The sequence below is a fragment of the Orcinus orca genome, chromosome X (assembly GCF_937001465.1).
Source record: "Orcinus orca chromosome X, mOrcOrc1.1, whole genome shotgun sequence".
Lineage (NCBI taxonomy): Eukaryota > Metazoa > Chordata > Mammalia > Artiodactyla > Delphinidae > Orcinus > Orcinus orca.
In genome coordinates this window covers 107,347,241-107,362,617 of record NC_064580.1, presented here as the reverse complement: position 1 = coordinate 107,362,617, position 15,377 = coordinate 107,347,241, and the positions used below count along the sequence as shown (strand labels likewise).

Here is a 15,377-nt window from a genome sequence, read left to right as displayed (position 1 = left end):
TAATATTAACCATGAAACTCATGCCTCTTACATCTTAAGAATACTGTTGTCATCAATAATCTTCCCACATGCCTATATGGCTTTGCAAAAAAATTTTTGAAAATGGTTTTAAACATCTTGGTGTGTAAGTAATCTTCTTTCTTCCCCAAGATATCTGTGGGACACTAGCTCTCTTAGAGAGCTCAGTAAATGCTATAAGTCTGCAATCACTACTCTTTGCCAATATTCTGATGGCCAAAGAGTAATCAAAGGCTCAATTACATTCTTAATCCTCATCTCCAGGCTATCCCAACTAAAAGAATGAGCCACTAGAGGCTTAATTACTAACTGGAAAACCTTCTGAAGAAAACTGAGGTGAGTAAATGGGGTAATAAGAGTCTAAAATATCCCCAACCAGAGAAGAAATATTCTTGTGAGTCTGTCTTTCTCTAATGCTTCCTTCTGTTTTTAAGATCAAAAGAACAACAAAAACCTATCCTAGGTGAAATTAACATATGCTAATATGTTTATGGGGTATACTGGGTTCACCTTTTAGTGGCTGGAAACTTCATGAGCCATCCATCACACGACTGAATCTTCCACTCCTTTCTCTTTACCCTGCCCCCACCTCACATACCCAATCAAATACTGTCTATTCTACCTCCACAACATCGATTCCCTCTTATCCATTATCCTATTTCAGGCTCTAATTACTCGAGATATTCTAATGGTCAACAGTCTAGCTTATAACGCAAACCTTTTAAATTACCTCTACTGTATTAATGTATTTGAGAAATTTCATAAGATAATTTTATAGTAGTCAAACCAAAAATTAATTTTTTTCTCAGACTATCCCATATCCTCCCTCAAACAAAAACAAGAAATTTTCCTCAAGAATCTGAAAGTAGAGTCAATATAAACTGGGATTAAAATCACATTAAAAATCATACTTTGAAATATTGGCAATATCCCAACAGACCCTTAACACTCTGAAAATAATAAAATTATTTAAAAAATGAAAATCTATAAAACATCAAAAGCAGACACTGGCCACCATTATGTACAAGGATATCTGTTTTCAAAATTTTTAGCAACCAGACTCTGTTTTTAAATCAAGTCTTATAAAGACCCTAATATGTGGTATATGTGTGCGTAAAGTTAATGGGGGTCCATGAGCAGTTTAAAGGTTCACTCTTCACTTAGGTACCTCATGAAACTGGAGCTTAGTATGAAAACCACTGCTGCATATAGCAGCTCAAATTCTTTCCTACATCAAAACACCAAAGAGTAATGAGAATAAAAGCTCAATAAGGAGTACAGTAGCTTTTAAGACAAGGGTAAAGAAAATAGCTATGCTGAAGTCACTTTATGGACCAATTAGCATATAATTTGTTTCTGCGGGGTTAAAAAAAAAAAGGAAAGCATGTCCTACCCTCCTACATTTGTTTTAGCCTGTCATTTGATTTTAAACAGAAATCTGACATTACATCCTAAATAGTATTGCATGGTATATATTCCTTACTAATGAGAACACTTAACATTTTAAGAATTTCATGACACTCCCTTCAAAACAGTTGCTATTGTAAAACCAAGTATGGACTCAAAGAACTGAACAGCAAAAATAATAAATTTTCCAGGATCTAAATTATAAAATATACTACAAAAAAAGGCATGGAATTACTGTTACAGAACTCAGTAAGCATTGATATAAACTATTTCCAAGTATGCATGCTATTTTATACTGAAACATTATATCTTCTCAAGCAGAAGTAACTTTAACTGAAGTTAATACAGTTCCCATTTTGTGGAAAAAATGAGTATTTAGAGATTATCATAATATACTTACTGAAGTAGATTAAAATCAGTTGGTATTTCTGGAGCTGCTATCATTTCTTTATCATCTTCTGGGACGCCCCAATGTCAGAAATATATTCATATATTTACGTGGGTAAAATGATGGTTTGCTTCTTTCTTCTAAGACAAACAATTCCTTTAAAAGGGACAGGGGGCGGGGGGCGGGGAGAACGCCATATTTATTATAAACACGCCAAAAATATTGGGAAGGATATCTACCCCAAAACTAAATTTCCAAGTGTCTGCTAATGTGTTTCAGTAAATAAGGATTTCTGCTTTTTCTAGATACGGATTTGTTACAACTGTTGTAGCCCCACGACAGTAACAACAAATACAAAGAAAGAAGCTTCTACTACAATTATTTTTTTTTAATTTGTTATGATTCTCCAGCCTTGCTTAAAAAGACAGATACCCTAACTAGGAACAGAATGAGACTTTTACTCATCCTAAAATCTTTATGACAAGTTTAAACCATAATACAAGACGCCTGAAAATTCTATAGCTTTCTGCTTATGATGTACAGTATAGTTAAAAGGAGCTAATAAAAAAAATCTAAGATATAATTTTAAAATACTTTAAAAACAGGTTCTTCTACCATAGAAGAAACATACGGTCCAAAAGCGTGGCTTATTAATAAATAACTACACTTCATGATAATACCATCTGCGTTGAACAGGAAAGGGGAAAAAATGTTAGCTCTGATCCATTCCCTCAAGGAACTTATAATCAATTTAAATACCAATAATGTCATATGGACAACAGATGAATGCCATTTGTGACCAAAGTAAGTTTGGCCATAGGAAGATGCAGTTCCTAAACAAGAGAGTGACCTAAAAGCAAATGACAAATCTATAACAAAAAAGAGAAAACAGACTGGGTTTGAAGCTCTGAATCTTATGTATAACTTTCTTTTAAAATTTTATGCTTTTATTTCCAAGCAAATCTCATACTTGGTGGCCACCTAAAGACTAAACATATCCAATTAATAATAAATATTCAAATATCACATAGTGATGAACTTCTAATGATCTCTTCCAGCAGAGTAAACTTTATACAAGAAACTGATCATTCAATTTTTCCATTAAGTTTAAATCTTGAAAAAACATCATAAATGGCTACTAATATATAATTTTTTAAAAATTTTTTAATATAATTAACATACAAAAGTTCAAAACACTGCATTTCCTTGCTCACTCTAATTAAGCTACTATGAATAGCAAAATAATGAAGAGGAGAAACAAGAATCAATAATATACAAATTAAGCCCTAATCAAGGGTTGTCTATACCACCACTTTGAGTTTCTTTTTTTCTGAAGAATACTCATATTGTAAAATATTTATTTAGATATCACTGTTAGTATAGTCTTCTCACACTAAATCATGGTCCCAGGATTGTTCCCCTCCAAGACCACTAATTGTTAATTTGTTTTTTTTTTTATTGTAACCTAAGGAATTATCTAAGTAGTATATCAGAGTTCTGAGACTTGCCATCATCACATGTAGGATACACTCTAGCCTCCTAAAAATCCCAACTAATTTAAAAAAGAAAACTGTTTTTTAAAAAGAGAACAATTTTGTTTTTTTAAGTGAGCTGGAGAGGTACAGAGATAATAAGTTCTAACCAACACATCAGGTCATCTAGATGGCAAGATGGAAATAAAGAGCTTGCTGTGTCTGTCTGCCTACCTGTCCCCTCCCCTCTCTCTCTAAGCATTTTATAAAACCAAACTTGATGCATTCCTTAAATATACAGTTTTTAAGCAGACTTTAAAGATAGTTCATAAATGTATTCTACTAAAGGACATAAAGAATGAATCAGCTCTGAAAAGCAGAGAGCACTAAATAAAACAGGTACTGTATGATATACTACATTCCTCTAAATAGCACAGAATTAATTTCTAGTGTACAAGAAGTCTTGCCAGGTCAACTTATTTTTCTCAAAGTACGGCTATACTAACATGTACTTGGTAATTAGAAACCAAAGAAAACACAAAAGAAAAATAGAATTTATAAAGATGTGAGTCTCCCAGACAAGGTGTCTGTATTTTAAAAAGAAATATCATGCCAGGGTCTGATAGGTTTAGAAAAAATTATTAAACTAGCCAACTCCCTATCCCAGTGAAACACCTGTTTTTAAAAGTTTCTAAATATTAAAAATCCATCCAACCAAGTAAAAGTATCTACCATGTGCCAAATGCAGCAGTGGGCACTGGGCATACAGTAGTGAACAGGAGAGCAATGATCCTTGCCCTTATGGAACTACCTGTAACAGTAAATGTGAAAATATATTTCTAGGAAAAGGCACCTTCCTCTAATGCAACCTATTATTAAACATAGTATTAAATTCCATGTATCTTGAGTTTTTACTACTGTAATCATGCTCTAAATAACCAATTTGCCACCAAAACAGTTCTTCATAGCTCAAAAAAATTATATATATTAAAGTTGTTGTGTAATTTAAAGAGGTAGGGGGAATGATGGATATGTTAGCATTGGTCTGCGGTTTTTTTTCTTCAAGAATATAAACTTTATCTGCAGGAAGAACTTCGAATTTTTCCCTTTTTATTTTAAATGTCTACAGCTATACATAAATACAATTTGCTTCCCCCAAAGATTTTCATTAAAAAATTCACAAACAAGGTCTTTAAATGTACTTAATGCCATTTGACCTAAGTTGGGAATCCCAACTGTAAGAATACATAATGCTCAAATAAAAGTATAAGTTTAATAATCAAACTCACCACACCATTTCTGGCCTACTGTATGTAGGTTATTAATTTTTAAGAAATATGCTCAAAGATCACAAGGTGGAGCTCTCACCTAATGTCAAAGAAAAGCTCTGAGATTTTTAGCATTTGTACCAATTCTCTATAACTACTATAAGAGAGTTAACATTCCAACAGCTTTGGAGGATAAAGCACAGAAATAAAATTTGCTTTAACTCTCAATCACTATTTCCCTTTTGGGAAAAAATACATCCAATAACAACTAGCTTCTGCTTCTCCTTACTGAAAACTAAGCAAACACATTTATCGATAGGTTGAATAACATACTTTAAAGTAAAACCACTTCCTTAGGCTCAAGTGTGTAATACACTGCCATTAAAGATTTATTAAAATTAAAAATAGGTGATTATATATATTTTAATTCTATACCTTAAATTCAAGTAAACGCTCTCAGCAGTAATGCTTTTGATATAAACAGAGATCTAAAAGCTGAAATTTGATCACCATACTTTTCAAGTTATCTATAATGAATCTATGTTTAGGGCCTGTTACTCAGTTTAGATCCCGAGTTAACTAATTCAGTAACAAAAAAACTTTCTTCTTCCACTGCTGAAAACCTGTTGGATACCTACTACTCTAGCACATAAACACAAATATATACTAAATATATATAATTATGCTTGCATCCTTAACTCCAAAAAATGACTTGATTAAAATTATCCACCCACCGCCAAAAAAGTAAAAATACACAAAAAACAACCCGTTTTTCTTTGATATTGTTTTAAAAACTTAAGGTAATTCTGATTTCTTTTTATAGAAGAATGATTGTTTCAAAGTTCCTTTAATTCAATCCCAAGTGGTTTCAAGATAGAAAATAAAAAACTACAAAACTAACAAGGTCCCTCAGAACTCACACGTTATTGGGGAGTGGGGGAAGCACTTAAAGTAGCTGGTGTATTAATTCTTTCCCTAAAAATGCAGAAATAGTCAACTGCTAAAAGCTAGCAAATTCAGCACATATACCACACGTCACACCCTTATCTTAACACTAGCCCAAAAGGGTTACGTTCTTCTATCTATAAGGATCACATCTTGGAAACGTATATACCCTTCTGAAATGCCACCATCATTATAATGCAAACACTTAAAAATAGGAACTACTTAAATGCCCAGCCATGGATTAACTTACAGTACAAAAATGTAATTCATATTCATACACTGAAACTACATATGATGACTGTGTAGCAACATGGGTAAAGTTTGATTAAGTTTAAAGCCTTATATTAGGATACAATATTAACCAAAAAGAAAACAAAGGAAAACAGTTAACATATCAGAGTGGTGAAAATGTGGTTGATTTTTAAATTTGTAATTACGATGTTATCGTTAGTAAGAAAAAAAGTAAATTATGAGGGTGGATATTTATTTTTCAATGTCTTCTCTTAAAATCTGAACTGAGAGGAACTACAAAACTATCTCTGCTGCTAAAACCTGATCTATTCATATTTCAGATACATAATGTCAAAAAGTTACACATCTACAAAAAGAAACTGAGTTCTATCATAAAATATCTTTATTATGTTCACCTACTCAAGATTAGCAGGGAACAGAAACTTTCATATGAACTCCCGACAAGACCCAAAGGTATGTTCCTTTTATTGGCTTATCTACTTTCTTAGGAGATAGCAGACAGAAGTCTGTCATTTAGGATGAGACTGTGAAAGAAAAGGGAGACTAGTTCCTGGAGTTATTTACTCAAAACAGGAAAGTCACTATCATTCCGTATGTCAAATGATACATGGCAACTTTGAGTACATAGGTAGGGCAAGAAATGAAAAAAGCCTTTAAAAAAAGATTTCTCCTTGCTCAAAAAGATATGCTTCCTCCCTCTGTTTATCTCCCTAATTTCTGCTAATAGTCTTCTAAGTAAACAACAGCGTGAAAAGAATGACAAATCAAACAATGATCATGTATATTCAGGCCAGCAACACAATTTTAACCTAAGTGTTTCTTGATAGCATACTCACATTACACCTACCACATAAATCATTTGCAAATGTATTTTCCTTTCCACAAACTAGGAAGGAGTCCTAAAGAATTTCTAATGGGAGCACCTGCTCTAGTGCAGGAATAGGTAATCTGGAGAAGGTAGGACTAGAAGAAATCTAAATACGTAAAAGAATTAATAATCCTGTCTACATTTCCTAACTAACGGTAGGGGAGGTCAAATATCTGCCCTTACAAACTTAAAAAATAATATACAGAAGAAAGGGAAGGCCAAAAGTAAAAAAAAACTTTCTAAAATAACTAAGTAGACAAAGTGAACACACCTAATGCCACAACACTTCAAAAACAACTTTTACTTGCAGGAAGAGGGGAAGGAGCAAGCTGGGGCACAGTCTACACACATCTGGCATCACTATACACTGCCAGAAACTAAGCCAGATAGAACTGGAAACATCCACCTGTTCCCCTCCTATTTTTAAATGTATGATAGTATATGCTCAGCAATCTTCCTTATTTTCTTGTCTACCCACATTCCCCAATACTTTCCAAATGTGACTCAAGTACTAACCACAATTAGGATCACCTGGCCCAACCTACGCAGTTTGCCCCAGTTCTCGACCATCAGTTCTGATTTCTGTAGAAAATCTAGCACTCCATCGTTAACTTCACATGCACAAAGTGCTACCATTTTGAGGAGGGGGGAAAAGGGGGGAGATAAGAAAAGGCTTCTGCCTTATTCCTGCAGACCCACTACTCTATCACTCTGTACTCAGTCGTACCCTGTGCCTTAGTCATCCAAGGATCAACACTCTGCCTTGTTCTTGCTGTAATGTATCTACCAGCTCCATCCCAGGAACTGGAATCCTGCCCCTAAACCTACCCTAAAAAGTCTCCCTGTGTCTCTCCAGTTGCCCTAATCCAAATGCCACAATACTGTCCTCCTCTCATCTGTCTACCATACTGACACTGACTGCTGCTAGACACTGGATACCATATCATACCTGATACAGTGGACATATATAAACTATCTAATTCCAAGTCTGCTACTTCCCCAGTTTGCCTAACCAGCTGCTGTTGACTAGACATTATCTGGCCCTATCGCAAAATAAATATCAAAACAGGTAAATATTTATCACATACTATCAAATATCATACCCTCAGGACTTCCCTGGTGGCACAGTGGCTAAGAATCTGCCTGCCAATGCAGGGGACACGGGTTCAAGCCCTGGTCCAGGAAGATCCCACATGACGTGGAGCAACTAAGCCCGTGCGCCACAACTACTGAATCTGTACTCTAGAGCCCGTGAGCCACAACTCCTGAGCCCTTGAGCCACAACTACTGAAGCCCACGCGCCTAGAGCCCACGCTCCGCAACAAGAGAAGCCACCGCAATGAGAAGCCCACACACCGCAATGAAGAGTAGCCCCCGCTCGCCGCAACTAGAGAGAGCCCACGCGCAGCAACAAAGACCCAACGCAGCCAAAAATAAATAAATAAATACATAATCATACCTCAGTCTGCAAGGTCAACAGCTAAATCACGAATCATTTTTTGAAGTACTGTCAATGTTCACTCTTCATCTCACTTATACTTGAATATCATACTCTGAAGTTAGCCTTCTGCAATAATTTAAAGTATGTATGTGCCCCACTGACATAACTTTCTGTATGTTAAGACATGAGTAAACAGCAGCAATTACTACTGGGTGTAGTGGCTTTCGACATTTCAGAGGTGAGACAAAATTAGCTAGTATAAATGAATGTCTAGATCTGAAAATCAAATTTACAACAACGAGCTAATTTCATGTGTTAACACTTGTAAATGGTATACAGCATGATATAAGCACAGTGCATCATTACCATCAAATCCACTTCGCGCTGGGCACCACTGGCTCACTGGCAGATTTCAATCAATAGCGGTTATCAAGGCAGATTTCATAACAAAGTTGATGAAGACAGGATAATCCCGCCCAGATTTTGAGGGAAATCCAAATTTTTATTTCACATACTCTCAGACTGATTACACCAAAAACACTTTCACATTTATTCAAGGCACTAAAAAGTATCTAAATGAAATCTTGAGTGTTTATTAATAACTCACATGAAGATGGAGACACAACTGTAACTTAGATACAATTCGGTTAATAAAGTGTAAAATAAATCACTTTATAGAGGACAGTGGGAAATTTTAATCTAAAATTTAGAACTGCAGTTACTACTACCAAGCACAGTATTTTTTATTCATTTTATTATGGCAGCAAACAGAACATACATGCTACATATTTAATACTTTTTTTTTTTGGCTGCACCACGTGGCATGTGGCTCTTAGTTCCCCAGCCAGGGATTGCACAACCCCTGCAGTGGAAGCGTGGAGTCTTAACCACTGGACCACCAGGGAAGTCCTATATTTAATATTTCTTGTCCCTTCCACGTCTGATTAGGTAACACTTTATTAAAATACCTAGCATTCGCATCCACTTGATATAAACCACTAATCTTCCTACTAACATCCACAGTACACAATTCACAGGCTTGAATTATAGTCATATTAAAGTTCAGAAATCATGTTTTCACAATAAAGTTTATGAACACAGTATAGGCACTTCCAAGTTCTCATTTCAAATCTAAAAGGCTGGTAATTCCACACAATGACAATGACAGGAGAGTCACATATATGTTGTACTCCAAAATTATTTTAATTCTCTCTAAACTTAAGCTTTCCTAAATAAAGATTAAAACATGTAAATTACTTTTTAAAAACTAAACTTAAGCCAGATAAAGACACTACAAAAAACGACAGACCAATATCCCTGATGAACACCAATACAAATATCCTCAACAAAATATTAGCAAACCAAATTCAATAGCATATTAAAAGTTATTATACACCATGACCAAAGTAGGATTTATTCCCCGAATGGAAGGCTGGTTCAGCACATGAAAATCAATTACTGTAATGTACATATTAACAGAATGAAAGGCAAAAACGCCTCACGATCACCTCAACTGATACAGAGAAAGCATTTGATAAGATTCAACACCTTGGGACTTCCCTGGTGGCACAGTGGTTAAGAATCCGCCTGCCAATGCAGGGGACACAGGTCCACGCCCTGGTCCAGGAAGATCCCACATGCCGCAGAGCAACTAAATGCATGTGCCACAACTACCGAGCCTGTGTGCCACAACTACTGAAGCCCACGCACCTAGAGCTCGTGCTCCTCAACAAGAGAAGCCACCACAATGAGAAGCCCACGCACCGCAAGGAAGAGTAGCCCCCGCTCACCACAACTAGAGAAAGCCCACGCACAACAACAAAGACCCAACGCAGCCATAAATAAATAAATAAAGATTCAACACTTTTTCATGATAAAAACACTCAACAAACTAGACAATGAAGGAAATACCTCAACATAATAAAGAACACTTATGAAAAGCCCGCAGCTAATATCGTACCTAATGGTAAAAGACTAAAAGCTTTCCCTCTAAGATCAGGAACAAGCAATGATGCTCTCTCTCTCCACTGCTATTCAACATGGTACTGGAAGTCCTATCCAAAACAATTAGGCAAGAAAAAGAAATAAAAGCCACCCATATCAGAAAAAAAGAAGCAAAACTATCTCTGTTCACGGATGATATAGTCTTATACATAGAACACTCTAAAGATTTCACCCCCACCACCAAAAAAACTGTTACAATAAACAAATTCAGCAAAGTTGCAGGATATAAAGTCAACACACAAAAGTCAGTTGTGCTTCTATACACTAAAAACAAACAATCCAAAAAGGAAACCATTCCATTTACAATAGCACCAAAAAGAATATTTAGGAACAAACCTAACCAAACAGGTGGAAGACTCAAACACTGAAATTTATAAAACACTGCTGAATGAAATTAAAGAAGTCACAAATAAATGGAAAAATTCCTCATAAAATTCAACGGACTCCAAATAACCAAAACAGTTTAGGAAAAAAGGAACAAAGTTGGAGGAAACACACTTTCTGACTTCAAAACATATCACAAAGGTGCAATACTAGCATAAAGACAGACATACAGGGCTTCCCTGGTGGCACAGTGGTTAAGAATCTGCCTGCCAATGCAGGGGACACGGGTTTGATCCCTGGTCTGGGAAGACCCCACATGCCGCGGAGCAACGAAGCCAGCGAGCCACAACTACTGAGCCTGCGCTCTAGAGCCCACAAGCCACAACTACGGAGTCAGTGTGCCACAAGGCACGTAGGCTCAGCCACAACTACTGAGCCTACGCGCCTAGAGCCCGTGCTCCACAACAAGAGAAGCCACCACAATGAGAAGCCCGCGCACTGCAATGAAGAGTAGCCCCTGCTCGCTGCAACTAAAGAAAGCCCACATGCAGCAACAAAAGACCCAACACAGCCAAAAATAAAATTAATTAAAAAATAAAAAGACAGACATACAGACCAATGAAATAGAATGGAGAGGCCAGAAATAAACCCTTGAATACACATTCAAATGATTTTTGACAAAGGTGCCAAGACCACTCCATGGGGTTTCTCTTCAAAAAAATGCTGCTGCGAAAACTGGATATCCACAAGCAAAAGAATGAAGTCGGATCATTCATTATCTCATACCATATACAAAAATTAATTCAAAATGGATTAAAGATCTAAATGTAAGACCTAAAACTATAAAACTCATAGAATAAAACTTAGGGGAAGAGCTTCATAACACTGGACGTGGCAATGATTTCTTGGATATGACACCAAAAGCACAAACAGACAAATGGGACTACATCAAAACTTTTACACAACAAAGGACACAACCACCAGAGTGAAAGGCAACCTACAGAATGGGAGAAAAGATTTGCAAATCATACCTGATTAGAGGTTAATATCCAGAATATACAAAGAATTCCTACAACTCAACAACAAAAAAATCAAATAACACAAATTTAAAAGGGACAAAGCACTTGAATTGAAACCAAATCAAAACTACAATGAAATACCACTTCACACCCTCTGGGATGGCTAGAATAAAAAGGACATAACAACAAGTGCCTGCAAGGATGTGGAAAAAATTGAACACTTGTGCACTGTTGGTAGGATTGTAAAATTGTGCGACTGCAATGGAAAACAGTATGGAGGTACCTCAAAATTTTTTAAATAGAACTGCCGTATAATCCAGCAAATCTCCACTTCCAGGTATATATCCCAAATATTTGAAAGCTGCGTCTCTAAGAGATATCTGCACAACCGTATTCATAGCAGCAAATTCACAGTAGCCAAGAGGTGGAAGCAACCCACATGTCCATTAACAGCTGAATGAATGAACAAAATAGGGCATATACATACATTGGAATATTATTCATCCTTAACAAAAGAGGAAGTCCTGTCACACGCTACAACATGGATGAACCTTCAAGACATTATTGTAAATGAAATAAGCCAGTTAGTCACAAAAAACAAATACTGTGCAATCCCACTTACATGAGCTATCTAAAGTATCAAATTCATAGAAACAGAAAGCAGAATGGTAGTTACCACATTTTGGTGGGGGGGCAGGAAAGGGGAAGGTGTTTAATGGGTACAGAGTTTCAGAACTGCAAGATGAAAAAGTTCTGGAGATCAGTTTCACAGCAATGTCAATTTACTTAACACTGCTGAGCTGTCCACCTAAAAATGGTTAAGATGGTAAACTTTACGGGGTTTTTTACCACGATAAAAAAATTTAAATTTAAACCCTTTTATCAAGCGTCTCTTGTATCAAACATTAACAAGATTTTATCAATCACTTGAGAACACCTTTCTAGTGAACAAGCATACTATACAACATAACTATTGATATCTTTTAAAATGTAATTTTATAAATTAAGACACTGACAATTGACATCTACACTCAGAATACTGTATTTGTCTCCTATTTATACAGTAAATAGGAAACAAAGCTTGTATCTTTATGGCAAAACAGTCAAAGAAATATCTAGCTTTAAAAAAAAAATCAACTCTACTTAATGCAGTGTGGTGACCTAAATGGGAAGGAAATCCAAAAGAGGGGATATATGTATATGTATAGCTGATTCACTTTGCTGTACAGTAGAAACTAACATAACATTGTAAAGCAACTACACTCCAAAAAAATTAATTTTTAAAAACTTGAAGTATTTGGTTGAACAATGTAAGGTAGTCTCAGCTATATCTTTACTCTGGTAAAGAGTTTAGCAGTTTCTTCTAAAAACCATACAGCTCACCACAAAAAAAAGAAATGATAATTATGTAACGGAACAGAAGTGTCAGCTAATGCTACTATGGTAATCATATTTGCAATATATAAATGTATCAAATCAGCACACTGTATACCTTAAATATCAAATCAGCACATTGTATACCTTAAACTTATTCAACGTTATATATAGATTATTTTGATAAAAAATTAAAAAAATTAAAACCATACACACATTTGCCATAAAAACCAGCAATCTTACTTGTGAGCATTTATCCCAGAAAACTGAAAATCTATGTCCACACAAAAATGTGTACATGGGGCTTCCCTGGTGGCGCAGTGGTTGAGAGTCCGCCTGCCGATGCAGGGGACACAGGTTCGTACCCCAGTCCCGGAGGATCCCACATGCCACGGAGCGGCTGGGCCCGTGAGCCATGGCCGCTGAGCCTGCGCGTCCGGAGCCTGTGCTCCACAACAGGAAAGGCCACAACAGTGCGAGGCCCGTGTACCACACACACACACAAAAAAGTGTGTACATGAATGTTCAGAGCAGCTTTATTTGTAATAGCAAAATATTGGAAACAACTCTGTTATAGGTTGAATTGTGTCCCCCCAGCCAAACTCCTATTTTGAAGTCCTAACCCCCAGTACCTTGAAATATGACCTTATTTGAAGTTAGGTTCTTTACAAAAGTTATCAAGTTAAAATGAGGTCATCAGGATGGGCCCTAATCCAGTATGACTGGTATTCTTATAAAAGGGGGAGCTTGCAGACAGACACACACAGTGAGAATGTTATGTGAAGATGAAGGTGGAGACCTGGGTGATGCTTCTATAAACCAAGAAACCCCAAAGATTTCCAGCAAACCACCAGAAGCTAGGGAAGAGGTATAGAATGGATTCTCTCTCATTGCCCTCAGGAGGAACCAACTTGGCTGACACCTTGATCTTGGATTTCTAGCCTCCAGAACCGTTAAACAATAAATTTGTTGAAACCACCTAGTTTGTGGTGCTTTGTAATGGCAGCCCAAGCAAACTAATACGAACCCAAATATCCTTCAACGGGTGAATGGTTAAACAAACCATAGTACATGGAATATGAGTCATCAATAGAAAGGAATTAACTGTTGGGATGCAACAACTTGCATGAATCTCAAGGGAATTATTTTGAGTGAAAAAAAGTCAATCTCTACAGCATATACTGTATGATTTCCACTTATGGAACAGCCTCCAAAATGACAAAATTATGGAGAACAGATTAGTGGTTGCCAGGGATTAGGAACAGAATAGAAGAAGGTGAGAGAGGGGGATGAGTGTAACAATAAAGGAGTAGTATGAGGGATCTTTGTGATGATGGAACATATCTGTATCTTGATGGTGGTGGTGGTTACATCTATCTATACATGTGTTAAATTGCACAAAATTAAAAACACACAAAGTCACGCAAAAAAGCACACATATAACTGTAAAATCTGAATACACTGTGGATTGCACCAATGTCAATTTCCTTGTCTTTATATTGTACTAGTTATGCAAGACGTTTCCATTGGTAGGAACTAACTGAAGGATACATGGGACCTCTCTCCTGTTTTTGCAACTTCCTATGAATCTAGTATTAATTATACCAAAATCAAACTTTAAAATGTCTAATCAAAATCCTAGAAGTTTTTTTCCCCCCAAAAATCAACAAACTGATACTTAGATGAAAAAGTAAAGGAATTGGAAAAGTCAAAACAATTTTGAAAAAGAACAAATTTGGAGAACTTACACTATACACTGTATCAAGCCTTACTATAAAGCTACAGTAATCAAGACGTTGTAAATGGTGATTATGACAGATCAATGGAATAGAGACCTGAAATAGATCCACACACATATATGGTCACTCACTTTTTGACAGAGGCACCAAGGCATTTCAATGAAGAAAGACTGTCTTTTCAAACGACTATATATCCATTTGCCAAAAAAGTTCCTTAATCCATACCTTGTACCATATGCAAAAATTAACTCAAAATGAATCCTAGACTCAAATGTAAAAACCTTCAACTATAAAATTGGGTGGCTTTTTTTTTTTTTTTTTGCGGTACGCGGGCCTCTCACTGTTGTGGCCTCTCCCATTGCGGAGCGCAGGCTCCGGACGCGCAGGCTCAGCGGCCATGGCTCACGGGCCCAGCCGCTCCGCGGCATGTGGGATCCTCCCGGAGCGGGGCACGATCCCGGTTTTTCCTGCATCGGCAGGTAGACTTTCAACCACTGCGCCACCAGGGAAGCCCGGGTGGCTTTTTTTAAAATAGCTTTTTAATATGATTTTAAAAATTTATTTATTTTATTTATTTTTGGCTGCGTTGGGTCTTCATTGCTGCGCGCGGGCTTTCTCTAGTTGCGGCGAACAGGGGCTACTCTTCATTGCGGTGCACAGGCTTCTCATTGCGGTGGCTTCTCTTGTTGCGGAGCATGGGCTCCAGGCACACGGGCTTCAGTAGTTGTGGCACGTGGGCTCATTAGTTGTGGCGCACGGGCTTAGTTGCTCCACGGCATGTGGGATCTTCCTGGACCAGGGCTTGAACCCATGTCCCCTGCATTGGAAGGCGGATTCTTAACCACTGCGCCACCAGGG

At 36.8% G+C, this 15,377-nt stretch overlaps 1 protein-coding gene across 5 annotated transcripts in view; it reads right to left on the bottom strand.

Moving 5' to 3' along the window:
• The window catches only part of STAG2 (stromal antigen 2), a 115,869-nt gene that overhangs the window by 73,123 nt on the left and 27,369 nt on the right, over nt 1-15,377 (bottom strand). For all 5 annotated transcript variants that reach the window (XM_004284855.4, XM_033414985.2, XM_033414983.2 and 2 more), the window contains exon 2: nt 1,826-1,969. In XM_004284855.4, coding sequence (XP_004284903.1) covers nt 1,826-1,869 — 44 coding nt within the window. In that variant the 5' untranslated portion in view covers nt 1,870-1,969. The remainder of the gene's footprint in view (nt 1-1,825; nt 1,970-15,377) is intronic.